Genomic DNA, 25,211 nt, shown 5'->3' with positions numbered 1-25,211 from the left:
TTTCACTGCTAGAACTTAAATTTACTCTTTAGATAAGAATGTTTATTATTAACTCTAGTGCTTGTCTTTGGAGAAAATTTAAATGTTGAAACATTTTTGGGCACTGCTTTAGCTCTTTGTCACTTTATAATGCCTTCTCTGTGGGACATAGGCATTGTTCCAGGTGTAGGTCCTCAAGGAATTCATGGTCCTGTAGCAGAGATAGACATGTAAATAAATCTTTACAGTGTAGAGTGTTCAGTGTAGTACCCTTACAAAAATATGAACAAATAAACATTTCAAAACAAAAGTATATCAACTCAGCTTTCCACCAGTAAAAATCATTAGTGGTGGTGCCCAATCATTTCTGGGATAATACTAGGCATTTGTTCATGAACTTTATGTAAAATGGGATGATAGTATTTCTAGTGAAATTTACTTCAAACAACACATGGTTTCATAGGTTCAAGGCCGTTCAGATTTGTACAGTGTTAAAGTGAGGGCCAGGTGGTATATGAGAATACTATGGCTGTTAAGGGTTACTACACTTGTATCACTTCTTATCAAGAAAGGGCTAGGTGCTTCAACAGATTTTGTTTATTCATTTTTAAACATTATTTTAAAATATACTCCTAAAAAACTAGACTATTACATACTGCAAAAGATTTTTATTGTAGATGAAATTGGCCTCTTTTGGGAAAAGATGCCTAATATCAGTATATCACTAAGTAGGAAATAGTATTTTTCAATATGAATATTCAAAGAATGACTCATGATGCTGTTTGCTGTAAATGCCTCCAAAGAGTGCAAACTTCAACTCTCTCTGGTTTGCAAACAGTTTCTTAGGTTCTACCTTGTTGGTAAGGAGGGGGAGCTTCTCTACCAGTGTATAGTAGTTGTCCTAAGGAGGGAGGTTTTATAGGAGTGCGTTTTGATTTGGATATTGAAGGATGAGTAAGAATTTCCAGATAAAGTGTTAGTGAGGAGATTCTGGGCAGAGGGATATAGTACACTCAATGAACTTGTAGTAGAGTTGTAGAGTGAATGTGGGGAGCATTCAGAGATAAATTGGTACATGTAAGTGTCTTCTATTCTACACTAAGGACTTTGGACTTGATCCTGAGGCAGGACTTAATCGTAAAGTGGAGTGTGTGTGTGTGTGTGTGTGTGTGTGTGTGTGTGTGGCTGTGTGTGTGTGGCTGTGTGTGTTTTTTTATGATCACGATTTAATTTAAAGGAGATTACTGTGAAAGAAGTATTGAAGATGGATTGTTAGGGAAATAAGAAGAAAGAGGTAAAAAGAGTTGTACAGAAGAGAGATAATGAGCCAAGGCAGGGGAGGATAGGGAGGAAGAAAAGCAAAGAAGTGACATTGTGGAATTAGAATTGGTAGATCTTGCTGAATAATTGGATTGAGGTGTGAGGTGGGGAGTGAGGACTGAAGGTTAAATTACATATTTCTTACAAACTATTACATAGTTGGAATAACTCGGTAGTTGGTGATACTTGAGATGGTGAATATAGGAGGGATGTACAGGTTTGGGTAGAAAGCTAATGAATGATTTCAACTTCTGACATGCACAGTTTGAGATGTTTTTGAGATGAATGGTGGTTAGATATTGAGGTTTATAGGATTTGGCAGAGATATGCTCTGGTGTTATTGTTTTGGAAAGCAGATATATCTAATTAATAATGAAAGCTGAAATATTGATATCTCTGAGTGAGTATGCATGAGGTGTGAAAGGATATGAAGGAAGAAGATTTATTGGAGACTGAGAAGGAATATAAATAGAAGCTCTGGGAGTAGAGATTTAAGAAAGAGGTAATGGTTAGCAGTTGGCACATACAAAAGAGGAGTCAAGTAAATGATGAACTGAAGAATGAATATTTGATTTGACAATTAGCGGGCTTTTATTGACTTTAGCTAAAATAGGCTTATTGGCGTGATGTGGGAAAGAAACAGGTTACACATGGTTGAAGAGCAAGTCCAATTTGAGGGAATGGAGGCAGTGAGTGTAGATTGCTCTTTTAAGAATCTTAACCATGAAAGAGAGAGAGAACAGAAAGATGTGTGTGTGTGTGTGTGTGTGTATGTGTGTGTGTGTGTGTGTGTGTGAGAGAGAGAGAGAGAGAGAGAGAGAACACCAGAAGGAAAATTATTTGAACAGAGATTTTAATTTAACAGTACCTTAAGAAAAGAAAAAGAAAAAAAAGGGGCTGTGTTGTTTTTTTAAGGAAATATTTGAAAATACAGGAATAAAAAAAGTATTGATGGAGAAATAACATTCCTGGATAGAGGATAAATGAGATATTTAGAACATAGGATTAGTCTTATATTGAGGTGAGATATTTATTTCATTGAAATAGTAAGGCACAAGTATAAAGGTAGATAGAGATATAGATAGATTTGTATACTGTAATGTTGGTGATAGATATTAAGTGAATCAGTAGTTTCATTTAGCCCCAGCTTTTCATGTCTCAGTGTTAAACTTGACACTTTGAATTCCATGCAGTGTTTCCCAGGTTAGATTCAATGGGAATCATCAGGTTGTAGATGGATTATTTTTATTTGGCAGCAACATCCATAATCCTACTTTTAGCTTTCAGATTTCATGACCAGCACTGAACACTGCAATGGAATAAAGTCTTATTGCACTTTAACTCAAATTGGTACAGAGAACAAAGTAAAGCCACTAACAGGTGTTGTGTCTTCAGTTACTTAGTTAGGGTGATTAATTATTCTAACCATGTGACACTATCATGGTAGTAGTTATGGCAGTCTCTATATCCTTAATTTGAGGTTTCCTTGCTTTCATTGGTTTATTTCCTAATAATTTGTTATTGATTTGAGTGATAGTTTATGACAAGTCCCCTTCTCTACTGTCCTTTACATTTAACCAATACCAGGCATTTAGTAGGCTCTTTGGTTAGGTGCCAGTTGAAACTTCTCCATTCTGCTTTTGTCCTCTGAAAATAGCCATTCTGGAAATGCGGGGTTCCCTTTCTGCCTTGAGGGAGATCTCCATCACAGCATTATTTTGGTTGCATGGGCTATCTTGGTGAAGTCAATTGGGTATTTTGGTATCTGCAAAGGTGAAAAAGGATTTGAATGAATGTATTTGGTCACCTGTAGCAATACAAAAACATTTGGTTACAGTCTACAACTTAGATTTCATTAACTAACACATGTTCCCCTATCATTGATGATGATATGCAGTGACCTACTTTCACTTTTATGTGCTCACAGCATTCACATTACCATAGTGAGGTCTGAATTACATTGATAGACAAACTGCAGTAAGGAAGGGAAGGGGCTTTTAACTTTTATTAACCTTCTGCAGTTTATCTTTCAACATCATGTTCAAGCCTGGTTTTCCACTTTATTTGTAATTTTTGCAGTAAACAAAAATACCAATGATGCTTTTATGGAGTTTAATGAGAAGAAAATGTTTCAGGACTAAAACCATGACAGAAGTTAAAAAACATATATATGAAAAAGAAAAGACCACAATAAACTCTGGAATTTTTTCTTCAGTTAATCAAAACCAAAAAGCAAATTATTCAATCTTTTGTATCTTGAAGTTTTTGGTTCTGAAAACATCTTAACAGATAAACTTGGATGTGATCCTCTTTTGCACCTGTCTCTGAGAATGCAATCAGAAGCACACATTAGTTAAGTCTCCTGCCCTTCCTTCTCTTTCTCCATCTTCACATCCGTGGAGGATCTCCTTTGTGCCAGGCTCTGTGCTAGATGCTGGAGATAAAATAGGCAAGACACAGTGTCTCCCCATAAGGAGATTACCAGAGCAAATTGGGACTCTTCCAAGAGGAAGAATAATGGAATAGCTGCTGTATAAACAGATGTAACTAAAAGGCAATTGACTCATCTTGAAGTACAAGTCAGTCTCTCTCTTTCTCTCAAACACTTAGCTTTGGGTCAGGCTTTATATTGCATTAGCTTTTCCTAGTTGTATTTTCTTTGGGAGTCATGTTCAGATGTATCAGTAACAAGCAATGTAATTTTGATTAAGAGATTTAACTTTTCTTGGCCTCAGTTTTCTGCATTGCACAATAAGAGCTTTGTATTCCATCTTCAAGACCTCTTTCAATTCTAGGGGTCCACCTGACTTTTTTGCTTTCCTTGTTCTGAAAGGAGACAGACTGATGTACTCCAGAGGACACTTTCTAGATGTGTGAATTTGGCAGTATGCTTAATCTTCTTGAGTTTCAGGTTCCTTATTTATAAAGTGGGAATAATGTCTAATTTATAAGATGCATGGGATTTAAATGAGATTCCATATGCTCATAATATTATTTATTTTTCTCTTATGACAAACATATTTGAGCTGATGTAGGCTCTAGCAAGTGACATAATCTTATAATGGGCAATGATAGATATTTGTTGAATACAATGCCTGAATTGCCATTTTATAAGTTAAAACCTCTCTCAATATATACATGAAGTCTTGGTGGGATGTTCAGAGGCATGCGTCAGATATAGACCCTAGGATAAAACATTCACTTTACAAGGCAGCATTTATATGGCTGAGTCAAAATATAGCCCATAATATGTTAATTTCCAAGCATTTCTTCTTGTTTATCTTTTATTAGGTACTCAGATATTCTTTGGATTATCACAAATAATTTAACCAGTAATGCCATTTATTTCATAGTCTTATTTAACTCTGGCACACCTGGACATGTCAAAAGCACATGACCTTATTCTCAAAATTCTGTTTTCTATTGGAAATGTAAATATTAGAGTACTTTATATGAAATATAATTTAATAACTAGTTATAATTCTTTAGCCAGCTGGTGTATAGAATGTAGTTTTTTGATTTTTTGAGCATTCTCTTGGACTTGGCCACATCGTTTGTTTCACAGAATGTTAGAAACAGGCCATCACTAGATGGCAGTCTTTCTCTAAGTTACTGTTGGGGTGGGGGTGGGGGGGGTGGGCAAAGTACTCTTTGTTCAAGTACAGTGTTGACTACGAATATTAGGTTAAATTTTGTAGGTCTATGACCTTCCCAGAATTTAAGACTTGTTTATTTTTGTTTTTAGCATTTTATATCAGATAGTTATGCTGATTTGCACTGAGTAAAGCTATGTATATACTTGAAATGTTGATTCAAGGTGAACTATTATGTAGTGGTCAATAGTTGCTTTTTTCTATGGTAGGCAACTAGAAACAAGACCTTTAAATCAGTGGCTTAAAAAAAATCACCTTCAATCTTATTTAAAAAAATTTTTTTAAAGCTTTCATCTTTTTTTTTTTTTTTAATTGATTTTAGAGAGAGAGGAAGGGAGAGGTAGAGAGAGAAACATCGATGAGAACCCAGCTGGCATGGCTCAGTTGTTGAGCATCAATCTATGAATCAGGTGGTCACAGTTAGATTCCTGGTTCGAGCACATTGCCTGGGTTGAGGCCTGATCCCAGTGGGGGCGGGGAGGGGGCATACAGGAGGCAGCTGAGCAATGATTCTCTCTCATCATTGATGTTTCTATCTCTCTCTCCTTCCCTTCCTTTCTGAAATAAAGATATATTAAAAAAAACAGATTGAGCCCTAACCGGTTTGGCTCAGTGGATAGAATGTCGGCCTGCAGACTCAAGGGTCCCAGGTTCGATTCCGGTCAAGGGCATGTACCTTGGTTGTGGGCACATCCCCAGTAGGGGGTGTGCAGGAGGCAGCTGATAGATGTTTCTCTCTCATCAATGTTTCTAACTCTCTTCCTCTCCCTTCCTCTCTGTAAAAAATCAATAAAATATATTAAAAAAAACCCCACAGATTGAAAAAAAGAAACATCTATGAGAAAGAAACATCAACATCGATAGGCTGCCTCCTGCCCGCCCCCAACTGGGGATCAGGCTGAAAGCTGGGCTTGGCCCTGACCAGGAATCGAACCAGTGACCTCATATATGTGCCTCTGCCTGCGCACACAAAATTAACATAAAATCTGGGAATCGTGGATTTCCTGATGTATACCCATGGAATACAAGTTTATTACACATAGTCCCAAACCCCTGTTTTAAACATGTAGGTATTACATTTTATTCTAACTTTTAAAAATTCTCATGATATTCTGTATCAAGATACACTGTAATGCCGAAACCGCTTTGGCTCAGTGGAAAGAGCGTCGGTCTGCGGACTGAAAGGTCCCAGGTTCGATTCCGGTCAAGGGCATGTACCTTGGTTGCGGGCACATCACCGGTAGGGGGTGTGCAGGAGGCAGCTGGTCGATGTTTCCCTCTCATCGATGTTTCTAGCTCTCTATCCCTCTCCCTTCCTCTCTGTAAAAAAATCAATAAAATATATTAAAAAAAATACACTGTAAACCTTTTGTATTATTCAACGTTACTATTAATTAAAGAGAGTATTATAATCATAAAGGCCCTAAGATAGGAGAAACAGGCAGGGGCTAGTGATAGGATATAGAAAATTCATTAAGTTGCTTTGAACTACCTGTTTAGACTATTCTGAAAATGTATGATAATTTTTATTAATAATGTATTATATACATTATTGTTGACTGAACTTGAAAGTGGAAGTGAATTCTAGATATTTAGAGTTGGGCTGATACTTCAGAGAATATGTAATTGATTACTTCCTATTTTCTAAAAGATTAACAGAGTTGGTTGAAGACTCATGGCTAATTACATTGGTAAAACCAAGGCCACACAGCCAGGTAGCTAAAATCCATCTTTTCTTTCTTTGATTGACATATATATATATATACATATATATATATATGACATATATGTATATATATTTATAGGAAGTTCAAGGAGGTGAGGAGTAGTTATTCACATGTTATAAATTTCTTAACTTTGGGATTTTCTTTTTGAGGTTATCTTTTGTAATATTAATGTAGATCATTTGGGAGGGAAAAATGAACAGAAGTTTTACATAGTAAAAGGAAATAGACTTGCTACTTAGAAGCGTTACTGGTTCAAGATATAACTGAATTTGAAACCAAGTTATCTAATATTGAATAATGTCTGCTTATCCAGTGGTCGGCAAACTCATTAGTCAACAGAGCCAAATATCAACAGTACAACGATTGAAATTTCTTTTGAGAGCCCAATTTTTTAAACTTAAACTTCTTCTAACGCCACTTCTTCAAAATAGACTGCCCAGGCCGTGGTATTTTGTGGAAGAGCCACACTCAAGGGGCCAAAGAGCCGCATGTGGCTTGCGAGCTGCAGTTTGCCGACCACTGGCTTATGCCATTTAGATTGATAAGTTTTTAGTGGTTTTTTCCTCTTCTTCAAATGCAAGGAATTTTGATATCTTTACATGGAAACCTTATTTACCTTTTTTTTTTTTTTTAAAGGGGAAAGGTTATGCTTGAGGTTAGTTGGAATGTCAGTGGTAGGGAACTAGAGAGGAGAGAAATGAGGTTAGAAAGATAAAGGCTAGATAGATTCTGTAGACCATGGTAAGGGTTTAAGATTTTTTTTTTCTTTTTGAAAAGAGAGGCCCTGGCAGAAATTTCAGCAGGGGGATAACATATGAATTATTGTTTTAACTGCTGTGTGTAAAGTGTATGCATTCAGGTAGGGAGAGGGGGACATGAAGAATGGAGAATGGAGACTTTTAGGAGGCTATTGCATTGTTTGAGTATGGCAATGATGCAGACAGGGACTGGGGTTTTAGTGGACATGATAGGATGTGGTCAGTTTTAAGATATGTTTTGGATGTTGAGTTGTTAGGACTTTAATGGATTGGGATGGGGAGTATGAGATGTATGATGGAAAGAGATGGATTAGGTGTGATTCCTAGATTTGTATTTTTGACTCGGGCAACTGGATAGTGCCAGTAGCTGTGCTGGATTGGGTGAGTGTGGGTGGGGGGACATTTGGGGAAGAACAGCTTTGGGAGTGGAGATAGTTTGGTGATAGATGCTTTTAAAAATATATATTTTTTTATTAACTTCAGAGAGGAAGGGAGAGGGAGATAGAAACATCAATGATTAGAGAGAACCATTGATTGGCTGACTCGTGCACACCCTCTACTGGGGATTGTGCCCACAACCTGGGCATGTACCTGACTGGAAATCAAACCATGACCTCCTGGTTCATAGGTTGACACTCAACCAATGAGCCACACCGGCCTGGATAATTTTTTTCCTGTGTTAAATTTGAGATGGCTTTTAAAATCCAATTGGAGTTGTTAAGTTGTGGCCAAATACTTGCATCTAATATTCAGGGAAGTGCACTGAATTGTAGGTATATAGTAGGAAGTCATCACTAGTATATGAATGGTATTTTAAAGCGGTGGGATTAGATGTCACTGATTGGTGATAGAGGATAGAGAGGAGAAGAGATTTTAGGAATATTTAGAAAAATAACAGAGAAAAAGGAGCCCATAAAGGAAATTGAGAAGGCATGTCAGTGAAAGGATAAAAATTGCATTAGTGTGTATCATTGAAGTCTAGAGAAAAAAGTGTTTCAAGAAGAAAAGTGTGTTAAACCATAGCAAATGCTGCTAGTAGATGGAGTAAGATGAATGCTAATTATTGAGAGTGAGGAAGTGGAAAGGGGTTTTGCTGGGAAGGGGAGCAGAGAAATAAGATGGTACCTGGAGGGAAATGTGAATATAAAGACTGGTTTTGTAAAGTCATGTATATATATCCATAAGAATGATTTAGTAGAGTGGGATAAATATACGATGCAGGGGAGGGATAAAAGGGAATAATTGCAGGAGTCAAGTTCTTGAGACAACAAGGATTTACTGTAGCTAAGAGCTTGAAGTACTTTTCTATTACAGAAGGGTGGACAGAGCAGGAGTTACAGATGCAGGTAAGTTGGTTGATTTTAGTGGGAGAAGAGGAAATACTTCTTTTTTTCTTTGGTCAGCAGCTGAGAGTGAGTGGTGGACATTTGAAGAGAGGAGAAAGCAAGGTTTTTACCGATAGTTACTTTGGAAACTACAAAGTGCCTTTTTTTTTTTTTTTGTGGTGGTGGTAGATAAATTTAGTAGTATTATGTAGTGATGTTTATTAAGTGCCTAATTTATATTTGTAGTGATATAGCCCACCTGAGTCTAGCTGGCACAGCTATGTGATTGTTCTCCAGCAGTGTCAGCTTCTTGGGTATAGTCATGGAGTATTTCAAGTTGTGTTTATCCAAAATTAAGTTTTTCTAGATTAATTTAATTGAGGAAGAAAAGTGCAAAGGACATGTAATTCAGTTCTTTATTTTATGATGAGAACTCTATGATGAATACTTTGAAACACTTAAATATTTTTGAATGAATAGGAAGCAAAATTTTGGATTTTCCTAAAAAATACCCATCTAGCATCGAGACAGTATTAATATAGTTGGATTACTCTGTGGTTTATGTACTTTCATATCTAATTTCCAAATAAGTTTGCCTCTAGGGTTGCAATTCTTTTTCTATTTCTTAGAGTAAGTCTGGTGTAATCTTCATGCCATTTTTTTTTAAGGTCTGTCTATGATGGTGAGGAACATGGACGATTCATGGAGAAGCTTGAAACTCGCATCCGCAATCATGACCGAGAAATTGAGAAAATGTGCAACTTTCACTACCAGGGTTTTGTGGACTCTATTACTGAACTGCTGAAAGTGAGAGGAGAAGCCCAAAAACTCAAAGTAAGAACACTCTAAGAGGGACTTTTTTTCTCTGTCCTGTGCTGGGGTTTTGACTAGCATTAAAGGAATAGGGAATATATTATAGGTTACATATTTACTATAAATAAAATTTTTGTATAGTAAGAAAGGAATTTGTACTGACATATAGATAATTGAGATTATGGCTTTTAGCCAAAAAAGAAAACTTCTTAAAGTTAAATTTATTTGGGATAACTACATGTGATGAGAACCAGTAACAGAATAAGTAATAGTTTCTTTAAAACAGAAATTCATGGCACCTATCTACTTCCTTGTTAGATAAAAGTCATCCCTGTAGGATGATGGTATTCCAGAGCCTGGCTATAGAAGTTGGCAGCATGGCAACCTAAGCCAAAGGAAAAAAAAATCAGTGATAGTTGTGGAGTGTCTTCTACCAAAGCATGAATTCTTTCTTGATATGACAGATTTAAGTTCAGAAAGGAGGCTAGCCATGTTAGTCTGGTACCTGGTCTAGCAATTTCACTTCTCTTGGGTAACTGACTTTGCTTATTGATTTTAAATGTGACCACTTCACCAAACTCTTCTATTATCCTCCTTTATAATAAAAGCCTAATATGCTAAGTGTCCGGTTGTCTGGTCATCCATTCAACCAATTAAAGCATAATATGCTAATGATATGCTAAGGCTGCTCAACTGCTCGCTATGACATGCACTGACCACCAGGGAGCAGACAGTCAACCAGTTGCTATGACGTGCACTTACCACCAGGGGGCAGACGCTCCAACAGGTAGGTTAGCTTGCTGCTGGGATCCCGCCAATCGGGACTGAGCAAGATGGGCCGGACATGCCCTGGAGCCCTCCCGCAGTCCCTCCCTGGCTGGCCAACCTCCCACGTCCCTCCCCAGCCCCAATAGTGCACTGGTGGGGTCCCTTGGCCTGGCCTGTGCCCTTTCACAATCCAGGACCCATCAGGGGATGTTGGAGAGCCACTTTCGGCCTGATCCCACAGGCCAGGCGGAGGGACCCCACTGGTGCACGAATTCATGCACTGGGCCTCTAGTTTTTAATAATTTATATGTACATTTTTTGAGATTTCTATGTAAACTAACTCCTATGATCTGCAAGTAATAAGAGCTTTATTTCCTTCTTTCCAATCTTTATACTTCTAATTTCTTTATTTGTTTTTTGTTTTTGTTTTGATCTTATTAGAATTTGAATTAAAGTCCCCAAAGGATATTCCTTGGTTATAGGGAACTTGACAGTGAGTGTAAAATCATCTATAATAATAAAAACATAATATACTAATTACACTGGACGTCCTTCCGGATGTCCTTCCGGACAATGCCACAGCGGTGGGGGCCAAGGCAGAGGCCCCCAGCCACCGCACCGAGGCAGAGGCAGCCACGGCGGTGGCGGGGGCTGAGGCAGAGGCTCCTGGTCGCCACGGTAGTGCTAAGGATGTCCAACTGTGGGGAGCGGGCCTAAGCCATTAGTCAGTCATCCCCCGAGGGCTCCCAGACTGTGAGAGGGTGCAGGCTGGGCTGAGGGACACCCCCCCGCCCCCAGGTTCACAAATTTCGTACACTGGGCCTCTAGTCTTACCTAATAATAGACAAACATGTAAATTGACCGTACTTCTGCTATGCCACCAGCCAATCAGTAGTGATATGCAAAGTAATCCAACAAAGATGGTGGCTAATTTGCATATACAGGCACCAAGTGACTGGGATGGGACGCAGGCGTTCTGCCCCACCCCTGGTCTCTCAGGGCCTCTGGGCAGCGTGGGAAGGTGGGGCCAGAGTGGAAAGAGGTGGCTCCCGGAGTGGAAAGAGGCGGCTCCGGGGCCTGAGTGGAAAGGGGCTGGGCCGGAATGGAAAGGCGGTGCCGGCAGCCAGGGAAAGGAAAGCCCATTCTAGCACGAATCTTTGTGCATTGGGCTTCTAGTATAAAATAATACATTGGTAAGAAAAGCAAATAAACAATTTTATTGAGGGGAAAAGTGGACTATTGGATGTTTAAAATTATATTTTAAAGCTACAGTGATTTAAAAGCCAATTTGACAGCAAAATCTGACCTAAATGGATATGAAGCTATCAAACTTCTTACTCAGCCATCCCAGCTTCCCACCCTCACCTTGGCCTGTTCTTTTTTATGCTCCTGGAACACTTGTATTCCAAACATCTCCCTCCACTCTCTGTGCCCCTCATTCATGCTGGGTGCCAGGATATTCTGTTTTCAGTTACTGAAATAGTCAACTGTAGGCAGGTAGCAACAGAATATTGCCTATAATTCTCACCAATTGCTGATATCACTTGCTGGTTGATACTCATCTTTTCCTTCAAGTTGCAAATTCCTTTAAATCATTCAGGATGTCCTTGAGGGGAGACAAGAATTGGGGACTACCAGTTCAGGTTTTTTGCTGCTCAGGCTCCACTCACTCATTCTAAGAATTGAGGGGATGAAAGTTTAGCAGTATACCTTGGAGGCTCTGCTCTAGGGGGATCCATTCAACTAGGGTTAAGAACCTATGAAATTTAGAGGTTCTTGAACTCTAGAAAAGAGTTTAGAATACAGTGATGGTGGACCTATGACACACGTGTCAGCACTGACACGCGTAGCCATTTCTGATAGAGAGCTAGAAACATCGATGAGAGAGAAACATCGACCAGCTGCCTCCTGCACACCCCCTACTGGGGATGTGCCCACAACCAAGGTACATTTCTGATGACACGCGCTGCTGAGGCGACCGCATGCCGAGGATGAAACATTTGCTGCTCCTGAGGATGAAACATTTGCGAAATGTTTTTCCTCAAAGTGACACACTACCCGAGTTATGCTCAGTTTTTTGGCGAAGTTTGACACACCAAGCTCAAAAGGTTGCCCATCACTGGTTTAGAAAATGAAAAAGGTTAAACATTAACTGTTCAATACTATTTTAACATAACAATGAAAAGAAACTATTCTCCAGAAAGCCTACTATTTCTTTTGATTCACAGCATGTGTGTGTGTCTGATTGTGTGTATTTGTGTATTATGAATCTTGAGAAGTTGCATCCTAGAGTGACAGTATAGTTACTTTTCTTTTTTTTTTTTAATATATTTTATTGATTTTTTACAGAGAGGAAGGGAGAGGGATAGAGAGCTAGAAACATCGATGAGAGAGAAACATCGACCAGCTGCCTCCTGCACACCCCCTACTGGGGATGTGCCCACAACCAAGGTACATGCCCTTGACCAGAATCGAACCTGGGACCTTTCAGTCCGCAGGCCGACGCTCTATCCACTGAGACAAACCGGTTTCGGCAGTATAGTTACTTTTCATTGTTATGTTAAAACTAGAGGCCTGGTGCACAAATTCGTGCATGGGTGGGGTCTGGCCTTCCCATCCCGATCGGGCTGATCTTGCTGATCGTGCTGAACCGGCTGGGGGGAGGGGCTGCGGGTGGTTGGCTGGCTGGCAAGCCCCGCTCCTTGGTCGAACTCCCAGTTGAGGGGACAATTTGCATATTAGCCTTTTATTATATAGGATAATATTGAAATAGTAATTTCTTATCAGAAGCATTGTTAGGCTATTATGGATGCGTTTTAGCATCTGGTTTGCATGAAATCAATTAGTGGGCTGTGATCAGTATTCTTAATAAGAATTGATATGAAATAGACTAGACTAGACTAGAAAATAAAGTGTATTACATGCAGTAAAGGTAAACAAAGCTTCTTGAAAATTTTGCTTCAGTTGTGTGTGTATGTGTGTGTGTATTCCCTATACTTGTGTACTGGGCTGCAGTATAAAATGTATTTCTTATAATGAGTTTAAGGGGAAAAAATCAGAAATGTTGTCTTTATATGGTAAACCAGGTATTCTAGCAGAGTCAATGATGCTGTTTAGTAATATTTATGGAAGGCTGAATTTTATGAGATGTCCAGTTTAGGGTAAAAAATAATCGAATTATTCTCGTATAACTGCTCTGAAGGGATAACACTGCCATTCAGGGCATCCTACCCCATTTTTATTCACATTGCTTAAAAGCTTTTTCTTGCACTGACTTAATATTTATCCTATTTTCTAGTAACATCCATTTATTGGTTTGAGTACTAAGCACTATTTTTAGCCTAACACCTTTTTTCTGATGGCTCTTGAGATGTTTGAAGGACAGGTATGGAGTATACAGTATACTCCATACCTGCTGTTCAGGTATAGAGTATACTTTATAGTGCCAGGTTTAGCATATAGTGTCTCCAAAAGAATATTTCCCCCTCTTTGTGAGACAGGCTGAGTCTGGAATTTCAATCAGTTGCTCTTCAAACTCTGTACCTAATTAGTGCCAGGTATGGCTTTCTCCAGCAGAGATTTTCTTGACCCTGATGGATATACTAGTACAGTTAAGCCCCTGAACGATCGATTGCGAGACCTTACGCTCATTATAATAGTAAAAACACCCCCCCCGTGTGGAGATTTAACATGCTAATGAAACATGCATGCATGCGTGAAGAAGCATGTAGTTATACTGCGAAAGTGCCAAAGAGTCTCCGCCCCTATATACTTAGACGTCATACTTAGACATCATCTTTCCCTATCCACTTCTTTAAAACTGTTCTCTGGCTTTTGTTTAGGGAGCAGCATTTCTTTCTCTCCCTTTAAATGTTGCTTCCCTGGGTGCTTGGGCTATATGTAATGAGCCCTACTTATGTGGTGAACTCTATAGATTTCTGTGTTGGGAGTTCCCAAGAACCCAGGTTGGTTAAATGGTAGAAATCTCCTCTGTCATGTATGACACCTGGGTTTGGTTCCGGCCAATGCACTAGGCCCTGGTCTCTGGTGATCTCCTTTCATTTCTATCCTGGGAGAAAGAATCTTGGGCACTGGTAACATTTCAGCTAAAAATTCCTTTCTCTGTTTTTCATGTGGGTAGCTTTGACTCCCTCTTCAAACATAATCACGTCTAATCATGCTTCAGTTTGCCAATGACTTTCCTAAAATATGGCATCTGAATATAATTCTTATCGTGTGATTTTAAAGACTTACCGTCTCAGTTATTGTAGAACAAAGATCAGCAAACTGTGTCTTGCAGGCCAAATCCAGCTTGCCTCCTATTTTTGTAATTAAAGTTATTGGAACATAGCAATGCCCATTCACTTACGTTTTTGGCTGCATTCTTGCTACAATGGCAGAGCTGAGTTGTTGCAACAGAGACTATCTACCTGGCCCTTTACAAAAACAATTTGCTGACCCCTGTTTTAGACAATATGTTTATTAATGTAGTCTTAGAGCATTTGGATGGCTACATCCCACTCTCTCTTTTTTTTAAATTTAAATTCTTTATTGTTTAAAGTATTATGTATATCTCCTTTTTCCCTCATTGACCTCTCCCCGGCCATTCCCACTTCCTAGCACATAACCTCACCCCACTATTCTCTGTGTCCATGGGTTATGCTTACATGCATGCATACAAGTCCTTTGGTTGATCTCTTACCCGCCGCCCCCCCCCCCCCCCCCATCACATTCTTAATTCATGTTGAACTCACAGGCCAATAAAACTGTTTCTCATGTGGTGCTATTAAATAAATAATCAAGAGGGAATTTGAGGATTTCTTGCTTCTGTTTGATACTTTATAAAGACTTTCTGTAGGAGGTCAGAGTTCATTTTGTCTTTGAAAAGGGGTGCATATGGTAATCTTCTCTGAAAATGATAGTCCAGGTATAGTTTAGGGCAATGTTTTCAAAAGTATGTTACTGAAAAACTAGTTTCTTGATATGATCCTCAATAAAAGGGTGTTATGCTAAATAACTTTGGAAAAGACTCTATGATATCCCCTTCTTGGGCATTCACAATGCATGTACTAAATTAAAGGCTTCAAGAAATCCTCAATAAACTCATCTGTTCAGTGGTATTTCCCATACATATTGTGTATGTATGTGTGTTTGTGTGTGTGTATGTGTGTTTGTGCATGTGTGCACCTCTGTGTGCAAATACAGAGTACCTAATAACTAACATTTCTTGGTGTTTCTAAGGAACATAATAGGAAATGCTGGGTTAAGGGAATGCCCTAAAAGTATAAGTAGTGGCAGTTTCTGGTAGAAGGGTAGAGAGCCTTTGTCAGAGAAAGCTTTATAAGTTAATATTGCTCATGTTTTGATAATGTCTGAGACGGTGAGGAAATTACTATTCTATGTACTTATATATTTTTATATCACTTGAGTCTTCAAAAGTAGATATCCCCAAAAGTGGTTCCAATTTCTTTAAATTATGAACTCTAGATAATTTTAAGGCTTGTTCACATTGGGTTGACTACCTGATGGAGAGATTAATTTAGAAAAATGGAAATATGAAAGCATTAGGGGCTGTCAACAATTAATGATACAAAAAGAATTAAGTTAAAATATTTTTTAAAGTTAGGATAATAAATAGGGTAAATTTGGCCTGAGTTAAAAAGGTCAATTTAACTTCCAGGAACACATTAGTGAAGTGAGGGATACCTATGATAAAATTTGTTCTTTTTGCACAAAGTAGAGATGGTAAGATTTTGTGTGGGTTATTTTTTCTACTTTCTTTTTTTCAAAATTCAAGTACGATGTTTAGTTGTTACAGTATTGTTTGGAATATTCAAAATGGAACATACCTCATAGTAAATTTTTCTTTTCTTTTTTTTAAATTTTCTTTTCATTGTTGAAGAGGCTATGCAACATTTAGTAGAAAAGTTGATATAATTTCAACCAAGAGGATGCCATTAAACCCAAATGTGGTGGAATACTGAAGCTACCTGAATATTTATTCTCACTTAGTCTTTTCATTGTAAATTTTGATCTTATCCAACTGTTGCCTAAATGTTTGTTTTTATGAGTTTAAATTGTCTTCTCTCCACAGAATCAAGTGACGGATACTAATAGAAAACTACAACATGAGGGAAAGGAAGTAAGGCCAGTTTACCTTTTGAAAAAAACCTTTTCTCTTCTCTGTCATTCTCTTTTAATGATTATGTTCTTGACTTAGTCGCTTGTAAGACCATAAGCAGTATATTGGCGGAATTTGGATATTATTGTTGCTGCTCCTAATGTTTATCTGAATTAAATGAATGCAACCACTAGAAAGCTTAATGAGAGAGGATGTAGCCTTTCTTAGCTGTGTTTTTAAATCACTTGGGTAGTCATCATAAGAACAGTGCTGTTCCCTCTGCCTGGAATGCTCTTTTCCCAATATTTATTCACTTCACACCTTTCTGTTCTGTAATGAGGCATTTTCCAGCCACCCTATTTGAAATTGCAGTTTCACTCTCAACCCCCAGTATTCTTTTTACCTTTCTTGCTTTATTTTTCTCCATTACATCTACCGTGCTCTGATGTTATATATTTTTACTTATATATTTGTGTGTTTTGTTTTGTTTTTTCCTTTTGGTCTATCTTCTTTAATTAGAAATTAAACTCCATGAGGTCAGGAATTTTTGTTTGTTTTATATATTGCTATATTTCCTCTACCTGTCTAAATAATGACTGGAACAAAGTGGTGCTCCATAAACACTTGTTAAAAAGATTTAATTAATATACTCATCAATTAAATCATCACAGTTTACAAGATTATTTTATATCCATTTTCTCACTTGATCTTCATGGCAGACTTAGGACAAAGTCAGGACAGTTGTTATCACTATTTTATTGATGAGGAATTAAAACAGATGATTTGCTAAAGTTTATATAGCAAATGGGAAGGCTGGGACTAAAACTCTCTGATTTGCATGTAGTCCATTTCTGTCCTTTGTATTATGTACCTTTCTTATTGTCTAATATTTATTGTTAACTCCCAATAATGTTGAAGATTAACTCTTGATCGTAACTTACTCAGGGCCATTTTCTCTTGTTCTTTTTTTGCATGGTATCTAAGCAGATAACATTTTAAGTTATGGATATGCGTATACTACAAGATGCTATGTAGATAGATTAGTACTTTTTGAAAGTTTGACACATATTTTAAATTTCGCAGAGAGTAATTTCTTCTACTTTTATTGTGGTCTGACATTAGACCAAAGCCTTTAAAACAGCTTTGGATAAAAAAGTGAGTTACTCTTCACTAAACTGGAATTTTTGGAAAAGCACAACTTCTAAGTGTGTGGTTTATTTATTGAAATAGAGAATTAGTTGAGATTATTTTCAAGACTTATTTGAAGTTGTATAGGAAGGGTTACTTTTCTCTAGTACTCTAGCAATGATGAAAGAAATATAGGATCTTCTCAGAAGATGAAACCATAAACCATGAATAATCTGAATAGGGTTTGAGAAAATCTGAACATTTTTTTGTTTCCCCCTGGATAGCCTCTGAATTTTAGGATTTCATTTTACCTAGCCTTCCCTTGTATCTTGAGGAGAAAGTAGGAAACCACACAGGAATGTTTTGCTGGTTGAGAAAGGTAGTTCCTTAGTTACTTGGCAGGTCTTACTATGAAACTGCCTGGGATTTTCTGATGAATTGAACACAGGGTGGAAAAATGTGACTGAAAGCTTTTTATTTACAGCTATTGGCATAATTCAGTTTTTTCCCCTCTTGCCAAGCTGGTAATAGCAATGGAAGAGCTGAAGCAGTGTCGACTACAACAGAGAAATATTTCTGCCACTGTTGATAAATTAATGCTGTGTCTTCCAGGTGAGGAACTAGAAATGGAGTAGGATTCTTGATGCAATTCCTTTAGCTTTAATTAGTGTTTCACTTTCTCTAAATAACGATTGTGTGCTTTTCCCCCTTCTCTTTCAAGTTCTGGAGATGTATAGCAAACTGAGGGACCAGATGAAAACTAAAAGGTAAGATTTTTTTTTTAATTGAATATCTTTTGCCACCTAAAATTTCTGTTATTTAGAATACTTTCAAAGTATATATTCCGCATAACCTTTTAAAAATAAAGTTCATATAACATCTTCTCTAGACTTTTGTATATCTACTGATTTATCCTAAGATTTATTTACATATACTAGGGTTATGCTGATTTATTTTGTCATGTTTTATGTTTAATAAGAAACACTACTCAGTTTGAGTTTAGAAGACCCAGTCTTCCAGGGGAAAAACCTATAACTGTTTTAGTGATAATTGGTTTGAGAAGCATGCTTTGGTTTAGTATTGTAGTAGAATAAATACTTACTGGTTCTGGTGCAGGGGTTCTCCATTGTAACAGAGTCAATAGTGTGTGTGTGTGTGTGTGTGTGTGTGTGTGTGTGTGTGTGTGTGTGAATAGAGAGAGAGAACGAGAGGCCACTTGAAGGAATTGGTTCACATGACTATGGAGGTTGGAAAGTTTAAAATCTGCAGAGTAAGCTGATAGGCTAGCAATGATTTCCAACCTTTTTTTGGCCACGGCCCACCTAAGAATCACTAAAATCCTGATGCCCGCCCTGTGACATATAATTTTTATTATTCAAAAAATGAACTCGTATTCACGTGGAGGAAGGCTAAAAGGCCATTAACTTGGTCTAAACAAGCTTCCAAAGAACATGGCATCCATGAAAGAGAAAAATAAAAGAACAAAAGGACAGTTGAAATACTGAGGAAGAACATCACTAAGGAATTGTTAAAAAAAATGAATATGAAAATATTGCAAGTAACGTTTCATAATACATAATAGAGAACTGAAATGCATAGGTATGTCACAATATATATTTATATACTTTATATGAGGCCCCTAGAACCATAAGAAATGCAAAAAGTCACTGTTAATAACTCATTCTCGAATTGGCTTCCCTTAAAAGTCAAATTGCCTCCCTGTGGGGCGTGTGCCCCATGTTGGGAACCACTGGGCTAGAGTATCAGGGAAGTGTAAGTATTGGTTGTAGCCTGAGTCTGAAGGCAGTGTGCTGGCGGAATTCCCTCTTCCTTGGGGAGGACAGTCTTTTTTATATTAAAGCCTTCAACTGAATGAAGCCCACCTACATTATGGAGAGTAAGTTTCTTTATTCAGAGTCTATTGATTTAGATGTTAATAATCTCATCTAAAACATAACCTTCACAGAAATATCTGGAATAATATTTGATCAAATATCTGAATATTGTGGTCTGTCCAAGTTGACACATAAAATTAATCGTAACAAGGGCCAAGGTTAAGTTCAGAGGATTTCTCTCCTGTGTTTTGTTCTGTTTATTCCAGAGGATATTCTATTGTGACTTTTTGGCTTTTCTTTCCAAACTAGAGTTAAGTATCCCACCCTCTCTGCCTTGGGGTACCATGCAGTATCATGGGGGTATATGAAGCTGCAGGATATATAGGACACATCTTCTTAGAATGTTAATTTTACCCAGGTTTTGAGGGAAAAGGTATGAAATTAAAATGTATTTAATATTGAGATAAGAATAGAAATATTGCGAATAAAGATTCTACATTCTCAAGAATTTCATGAGGCATCAAACATTTTTTTAATTTCTTAGGATTGTTTCCCAGACTCTATTCTTTTCTCCAGGAGGACATGTTCATATACATGAACATAGGTAGAACAATATGAGCTATGAAAGTAGTATGATTTTCCTGACAATCTTTTTATAAATTTTTAAAATTACAAAGAGTAAAAAAATCCTTGTGTTTTCTTTGAATGAACAAATATTAATAGTTTTCCTGTTTTGATTCATATATATAAACATATGAACAGAAAGATGTAAAGTATATCATTTAAAAAAATTACAGATAAAACTTATGTCCCCTTCCTTTGTCCTATTCCTTTCCCTACTCCCCTGAGGAAACCAGTATCATAACTATCATGAATTTGATGAGTGTCCTTTTGGTCCATGTTTTTAATATCCATGAATCGTTATATTGTTTTATATTTTAAAAAATATTTGCATGACTGGGTCTCAATTCTCATTTTTTTAAAGATTCACTTATTCATTCATTCAACAAAAATGAATTGAGTACCTAAAGTAAGCATTGCTCGTGATGCTGAGGATACAGCTCTAACCAAAACAAACAAAAATATCTGCTCTTATGGGGCTTACATACTAGTAGAGGACTGATTTTCTTTATTTATATAGGTCAATTTCACTTTATTTTTTTTTCTTTATTGTTGAAAGTATTACAGATGTCCCCTCCTTTTTTTCCCCATTGACTCCCTTTACCCCGCACCGTCCCTTCCAGTCCTTCACCACTCTATTGTCTGTGTCCATACATGCATATAAGTTCCCAGGTTAATCACTCCCACATGCTTCCCCCTCTTACCTCCCCCCTCCCCCCACCTTCCCTTTGAAGTTTGTCAGTCTGTTCCATGTTTCTATGCTCTGTATCTATTTTGTTCATTAGATTCTAAATATGAGTGAGATCATGTGATACTATCTTTTTCTGACTGGCTTATTTCGCTTAGCATAATACTCTCCAGTATTTTATCTGAAGTAGTTTATTATATGAATAATTCACATCTGTAGTAGTCTATTATATGAATAATTCACATCTCTTATAGTTCTAGTGGCTGTCAGAACGTGCTGTTCACCAATATCTCTAGCTGATCCTTCTCTTGGCACATAGTAGGATTATATTTTCTTGGGCTTGCTTGGGCTGTGTAACTTTTTAGCTAATAAGATGTGAGCAGGCCGAAACCGGTTTGGCTCAGTGGATAGAGCGTCGGCCTGCGGACTGAGAGGTCCCGGGTTTGATTCCGGTCAAAGGGCACGTACCTTGGTTGCGTCACATCCCCAGTGTGGGGTGTGCAGGAGGCAGCTGATCGATGTTTCTCTCTCATCTATGTTTCTAACTATCCCTCTCCCTTCCTCTCTGTAAAAAATCAATAAAATATATTTTAAAAAATCAATCAATAAATAAAAAATAATAAAAAAAAGATGTGAGCAGAAGTGATGAGTGTTACTTTTGGGTTTAGCAATTAATTTCCAGTGTAAGTCCCTCCAGAGTTTTATTTTCCACTGGTCATGACAAATGGTAGCTTTAAAAGATAGTGTTTGAGTTCATATTTGTAATGAGCAGAGCTTCCCTGCCAACCTGTTATGGGTGTATAACATGAGTAAGTTATAAATCTTTGTTTTAAGCTACTGAGATTTTTGGGATTGTTGTTACTATAGGATAACTGACCTGACTGATATTATGAGGGTCATTTGTTATGCTTCCAATTGTTTGCTATGCAGACAATGGTGCAGTAAATATCCGTGTTCATGTCTCTTTGGGCTTACATTCAAGGTTTCCTGAGAACAGTGCTCTTCAAATGTTGCTATGTTTACAAGTCACATGGGGATTTGTTAAATGTAGATTTTGATTCAGTGGGTCTGGGGTTCTATGCAGGCACAATGCAACTGAGAATAGAAATAAACATTGATAGATTAGTAGCATCTAATCCTCATACTTGATTCAAATTTCATCATGTTCTTTATAGCAAAATAATTTAGTTTAAATTATGAACTACATGTACTGTTCATGTCTCTTAAGTTTTCTTCAATCTGGAACTATCCTTAGTCTTTCCTTGATTTTCATGACCTTGTTACTTTTGAAGGTTACAGGCCATCCTAATATATAAAAACCCAAGGTCCATAATGTCCAAAATGACAGAAGTCTTGACTGAACACCGGAAGTCAGTCCTGCAGTCAGTGCTGGGTTGCGGTGGTGACCCAGCACTGACTGCCGCTGGTGCGGGCATGGTGACCCAGCACTGACTGCCGAGAGGGCTGTGGATCAGGCCTGGAGAGAGGCCCAAAGAGAGAGGCAGGGTCTGATCTGCAGCCTCCGTGGCAGCTGTTGATCAGCTGTTGCCTCTCTTTCTCTCTGGGCTTCGCCAGCAGCCGCACCTCTGTTTCTCTCCTGGCCTCTGCAGGGGCTGCTGATCAGCCCCGCCTCTCTGATCAGGCCCAGAGATAGGCCTGGAGATGCTGACTGGCATAGAAATCAACCAATCAGAACCAAATCTGGGTGAAGTATGAGGAGCCAATGGTTGCCTAGGAGTCGGAGCTTTTGATGCTGACTGGCATAGAAACTGACCAATCAGAACCAAATTGGCCAGCAGGGGAGGGCAGTTGGGAGCGAGATCAGGCAGGCAGGGGAAGGCAGTTAAGGGTGATCAGGCAGGCAGAGGCAGTTAGGGGCAATTAGGCTGGCAGGGGAGGGCAGTTGGGGGCAAGGTCAGGCTGGCAGGGGAGGGCTGTTGGGGTCGAGATCAGGCAGGCAGGGGAGGGCAGTTGGAGGCAACCAGGCCATCAAGGGAAGGCAGTTGTGGGCGAGATCAGGCAGGTAGGGGAGGGCAGTGGGGGCAAGATCAGGCTGGCAGGGGAGGGCAGTTAGGGGCAATCAGGCAGGCAGAGGCAGTTAGGGGCGATCAGGCGGGCAGGGGAGAGCAGTTAGGGGCGAGATCAGGTTGGCAGGGGAGGGCCATTGGGGGTGAGATCAGGCCAGCAGGGGAGGGCCGTTGGGGGTGAGATTAGACCAGCAGGGGAGGGCAGTTGGGGGCGAGATCAGGCTGGCAGGAGAGGGCCGTTGGGGGCAACCAGGCCGTCAAGGGAAGGCACTTGGGGGTGATCAGACAGGCAGAGGCAGTTGGGGGCGAGATCAGGCCGGCAGGGGATAGCAGTTTGGGGCAAGATCAGGCTGGCAGGGGAGGGCAGTTAGGAGCAATCAGGCAGGCAGGCAGAGGCAGTTAGGGGTGATCAGGCAGGCAGGCAGGTAAGTGGTTAGGAGCCAGCGGTCCCACGGGGATTGGCCCTAAATCGGCAGTCGGACATCCCCTACAGGGTCCCCAATTAGAGAGGGTGCAGGCTGGGCTGAGGGAACCCGCCTCTGTGTACAAATTTTGTGCACCAGGCCATTAGTTTATTATATAGAATGCCTCTCAATTTGGGTTTGTCTGATTATTCCTATAATTCGATTCATGTTATATGTCTTTGGCTAGAATATCATAAAAATGGTACTGTGATATCATTGCATTTTACCAGGTGGCAGAAAATTTGATTTGTTCTATCACTGATTATATTCACTTTGATTACTTTATTTAGATGGTGCCTGACAGACTTTTCCATTGTAATGTTATACTTTTTTCCCTTTGTAATGAAAAATTTTTTTGGGAGGTCTTTGTACTTATGTTTGTTTTTCTTGTCTTATTGAGCTGGGTAGCACCTGTAGTACAGTGTTGAATAGAAGATATTTTTGTCCTGTTCCTGATCTTAGAGGGGAAAGCATTTCACCATTAAGTAACATGTTACAGTTTTTTTGTACATGCCATTCATATGATTGAGACAGTTCCCTTCTATTTTTGGTTGTTGAAAGTTTCTATTAGGAATGAAAAGTTTGTTTTTTTTTTGTCAAATGCTTTTTTTTATGTCAATTGAGATGGAGATTATATATATATATATATATATATATATATATATATATATATATATAATTTATTTATATGATGAATTATATTGATTAATTATTGAATGTTAAACCAAGCTTGGCATTTGTGGAATAATTTCCATTTGGACATGGTATATGATTTGCTAAAATTTTTTGAGGATTTTTGCATCTATGTTCATAAGGAGTATTTATCTATATTTTTCTTTTTTTGTAACATCTTTGTCTGATTTTTGAATCAGATTAATGCTGGTCTCATAGAATGAGTTGGGAAGTATTCCATCTTTGATTTTTCTGGAAGAATTTGTGTAGTGTTCGCATTGCCTTCCTTAAATATTCGGTTGAATCCACCAGTGAAGGCACGTGGACAAGGAGATTTGTTTTTGGTGAGAAGGTTTTCAACTACATATTTAATAAAAAAAAAAATCAGTACTGAACTGTTTGCATTTTTGTTTTGTTTTTCAGTAAATTATGCTTATTTGTGTTGTTTAGTAGTTTGTCCATGTCACCCAAGCTGTTGAATTGATTAGTAAAAATTGTTCATAATATTCTCTTATTTTAACACTAGTAGCCCTGCGCACGAATCCATGTGCCAGTAGCTCTCTGCAGGGCCTGGCCGCTCCGCGCCCGCTGCCCAGAGGCTCTCCGCGGCCCAGAGGCCCATCTGAGGCCAGGTGCAGAACGCTTGCCTCATCGCTGGGGCAACAAGGCAAGTGTTCCGTGCCTTGGCCTGGCCAGAGGCCCATCCGTGGCTGGGAAATGCAAACAACTTCCTTTCCTGTTCTCAGGAACTCCTCTTTCTCGGCCAACTTTCACCCCTGTGCCTCCACCACCAGCCCCTCCTGTCAGACTATTCTGCACCCCCTCCACCCTCTGGCCGCCCGGACTTGACCTTGCCCAGGAGTCGGGAGCCACTCGACTCTGCTCAGCTCACCGGTTCCTTCTCTTCTTATGCAAGCGTTCTGCGCCCTGGCCTGGCCAGAGGCCCATCTGTGGCCGGGCGTGGAACACTTGTCTCGTCGCCGTGGCGACGAAGCAAGCATTCTGCCAGGCTGCTCATGCTGCCCGCTCTCAGCGTCTGCCCCCCTGGAACTGGGGACTCCAGCAGGGTTGAGATGGCCATGGGTGCCGCCATCTTTTGTGATGGAGTGACGGTTAATTTGTATATTAACCTTTTATTAGATAGGATGTGTATGCTCTCTACAGTGATACTTTCTCTTTCATTGCTTATGTTTTATATTGACAATTTATATCTTCTCTGTCTCTTTTTTAAAATTTATTTTTCAATTTTAGTTGATGCACAGTATTAATTTCAGGTGTCTAATAAAGTGATTAGACATATACCTTATGAAGT

General features: G+C 38.8%; 1 protein-coding gene and 1 long non-coding RNA gene across 4 annotated transcripts in view; one reads left to right on the top strand and one right to left on the bottom strand.

The window, feature by feature from the left end:
• Positions 1-25,211, top strand: part of EXOC6B (exocyst complex component 6B) — a 506,048-nt gene that overhangs the window by 46,757 nt on the left and 434,080 nt on the right. For 2 of the 3 annotated variants that reach the window (XM_054728545.1, XM_008147458.3), the window contains exons 2-5: positions 9,431-9,596; positions 16,438-16,485; positions 18,114-18,204; positions 18,314-18,359. In XM_054728545.1, coding sequence (XP_054584520.1) covers positions 9,431-9,596; positions 16,438-16,485; positions 18,114-18,204; positions 18,314-18,359 — 351 coding nt within the window. Of the gene's footprint in view, positions 1-9,430; positions 9,597-16,437; positions 16,486-18,113; positions 18,205-18,313; positions 18,360-25,211 lie in introns of those variants that run through there. The other variant, XM_054728546.1, reaches the window with a different exon arrangement.
• On the bottom strand, positions 143-24,836 carry LOC129151935 (uncharacterized). The gene is made up of 3 exons (XR_008558644.1): positions 24,792-24,836; positions 2,884-3,064; positions 143-190 (listed from the first exon to the last, which is right to left on the bottom strand). It is a non-coding gene; the product is annotated as an uncharacterized LOC129151935 (long non-coding RNA).

Source organism: Eptesicus fuscus, chromosome 16, assembly GCF_027574615.1.
Source record: "Eptesicus fuscus isolate TK198812 chromosome 16, DD_ASM_mEF_20220401, whole genome shotgun sequence".
Taxonomy (NCBI): domain Eukaryota; kingdom Metazoa; phylum Chordata; class Mammalia; order Chiroptera; family Vespertilionidae; genus Eptesicus; species Eptesicus fuscus.
Note: the sequence above shows the minus strand (reverse complement) of the source record. Positions and strands in the feature narration are given on the sequence as shown.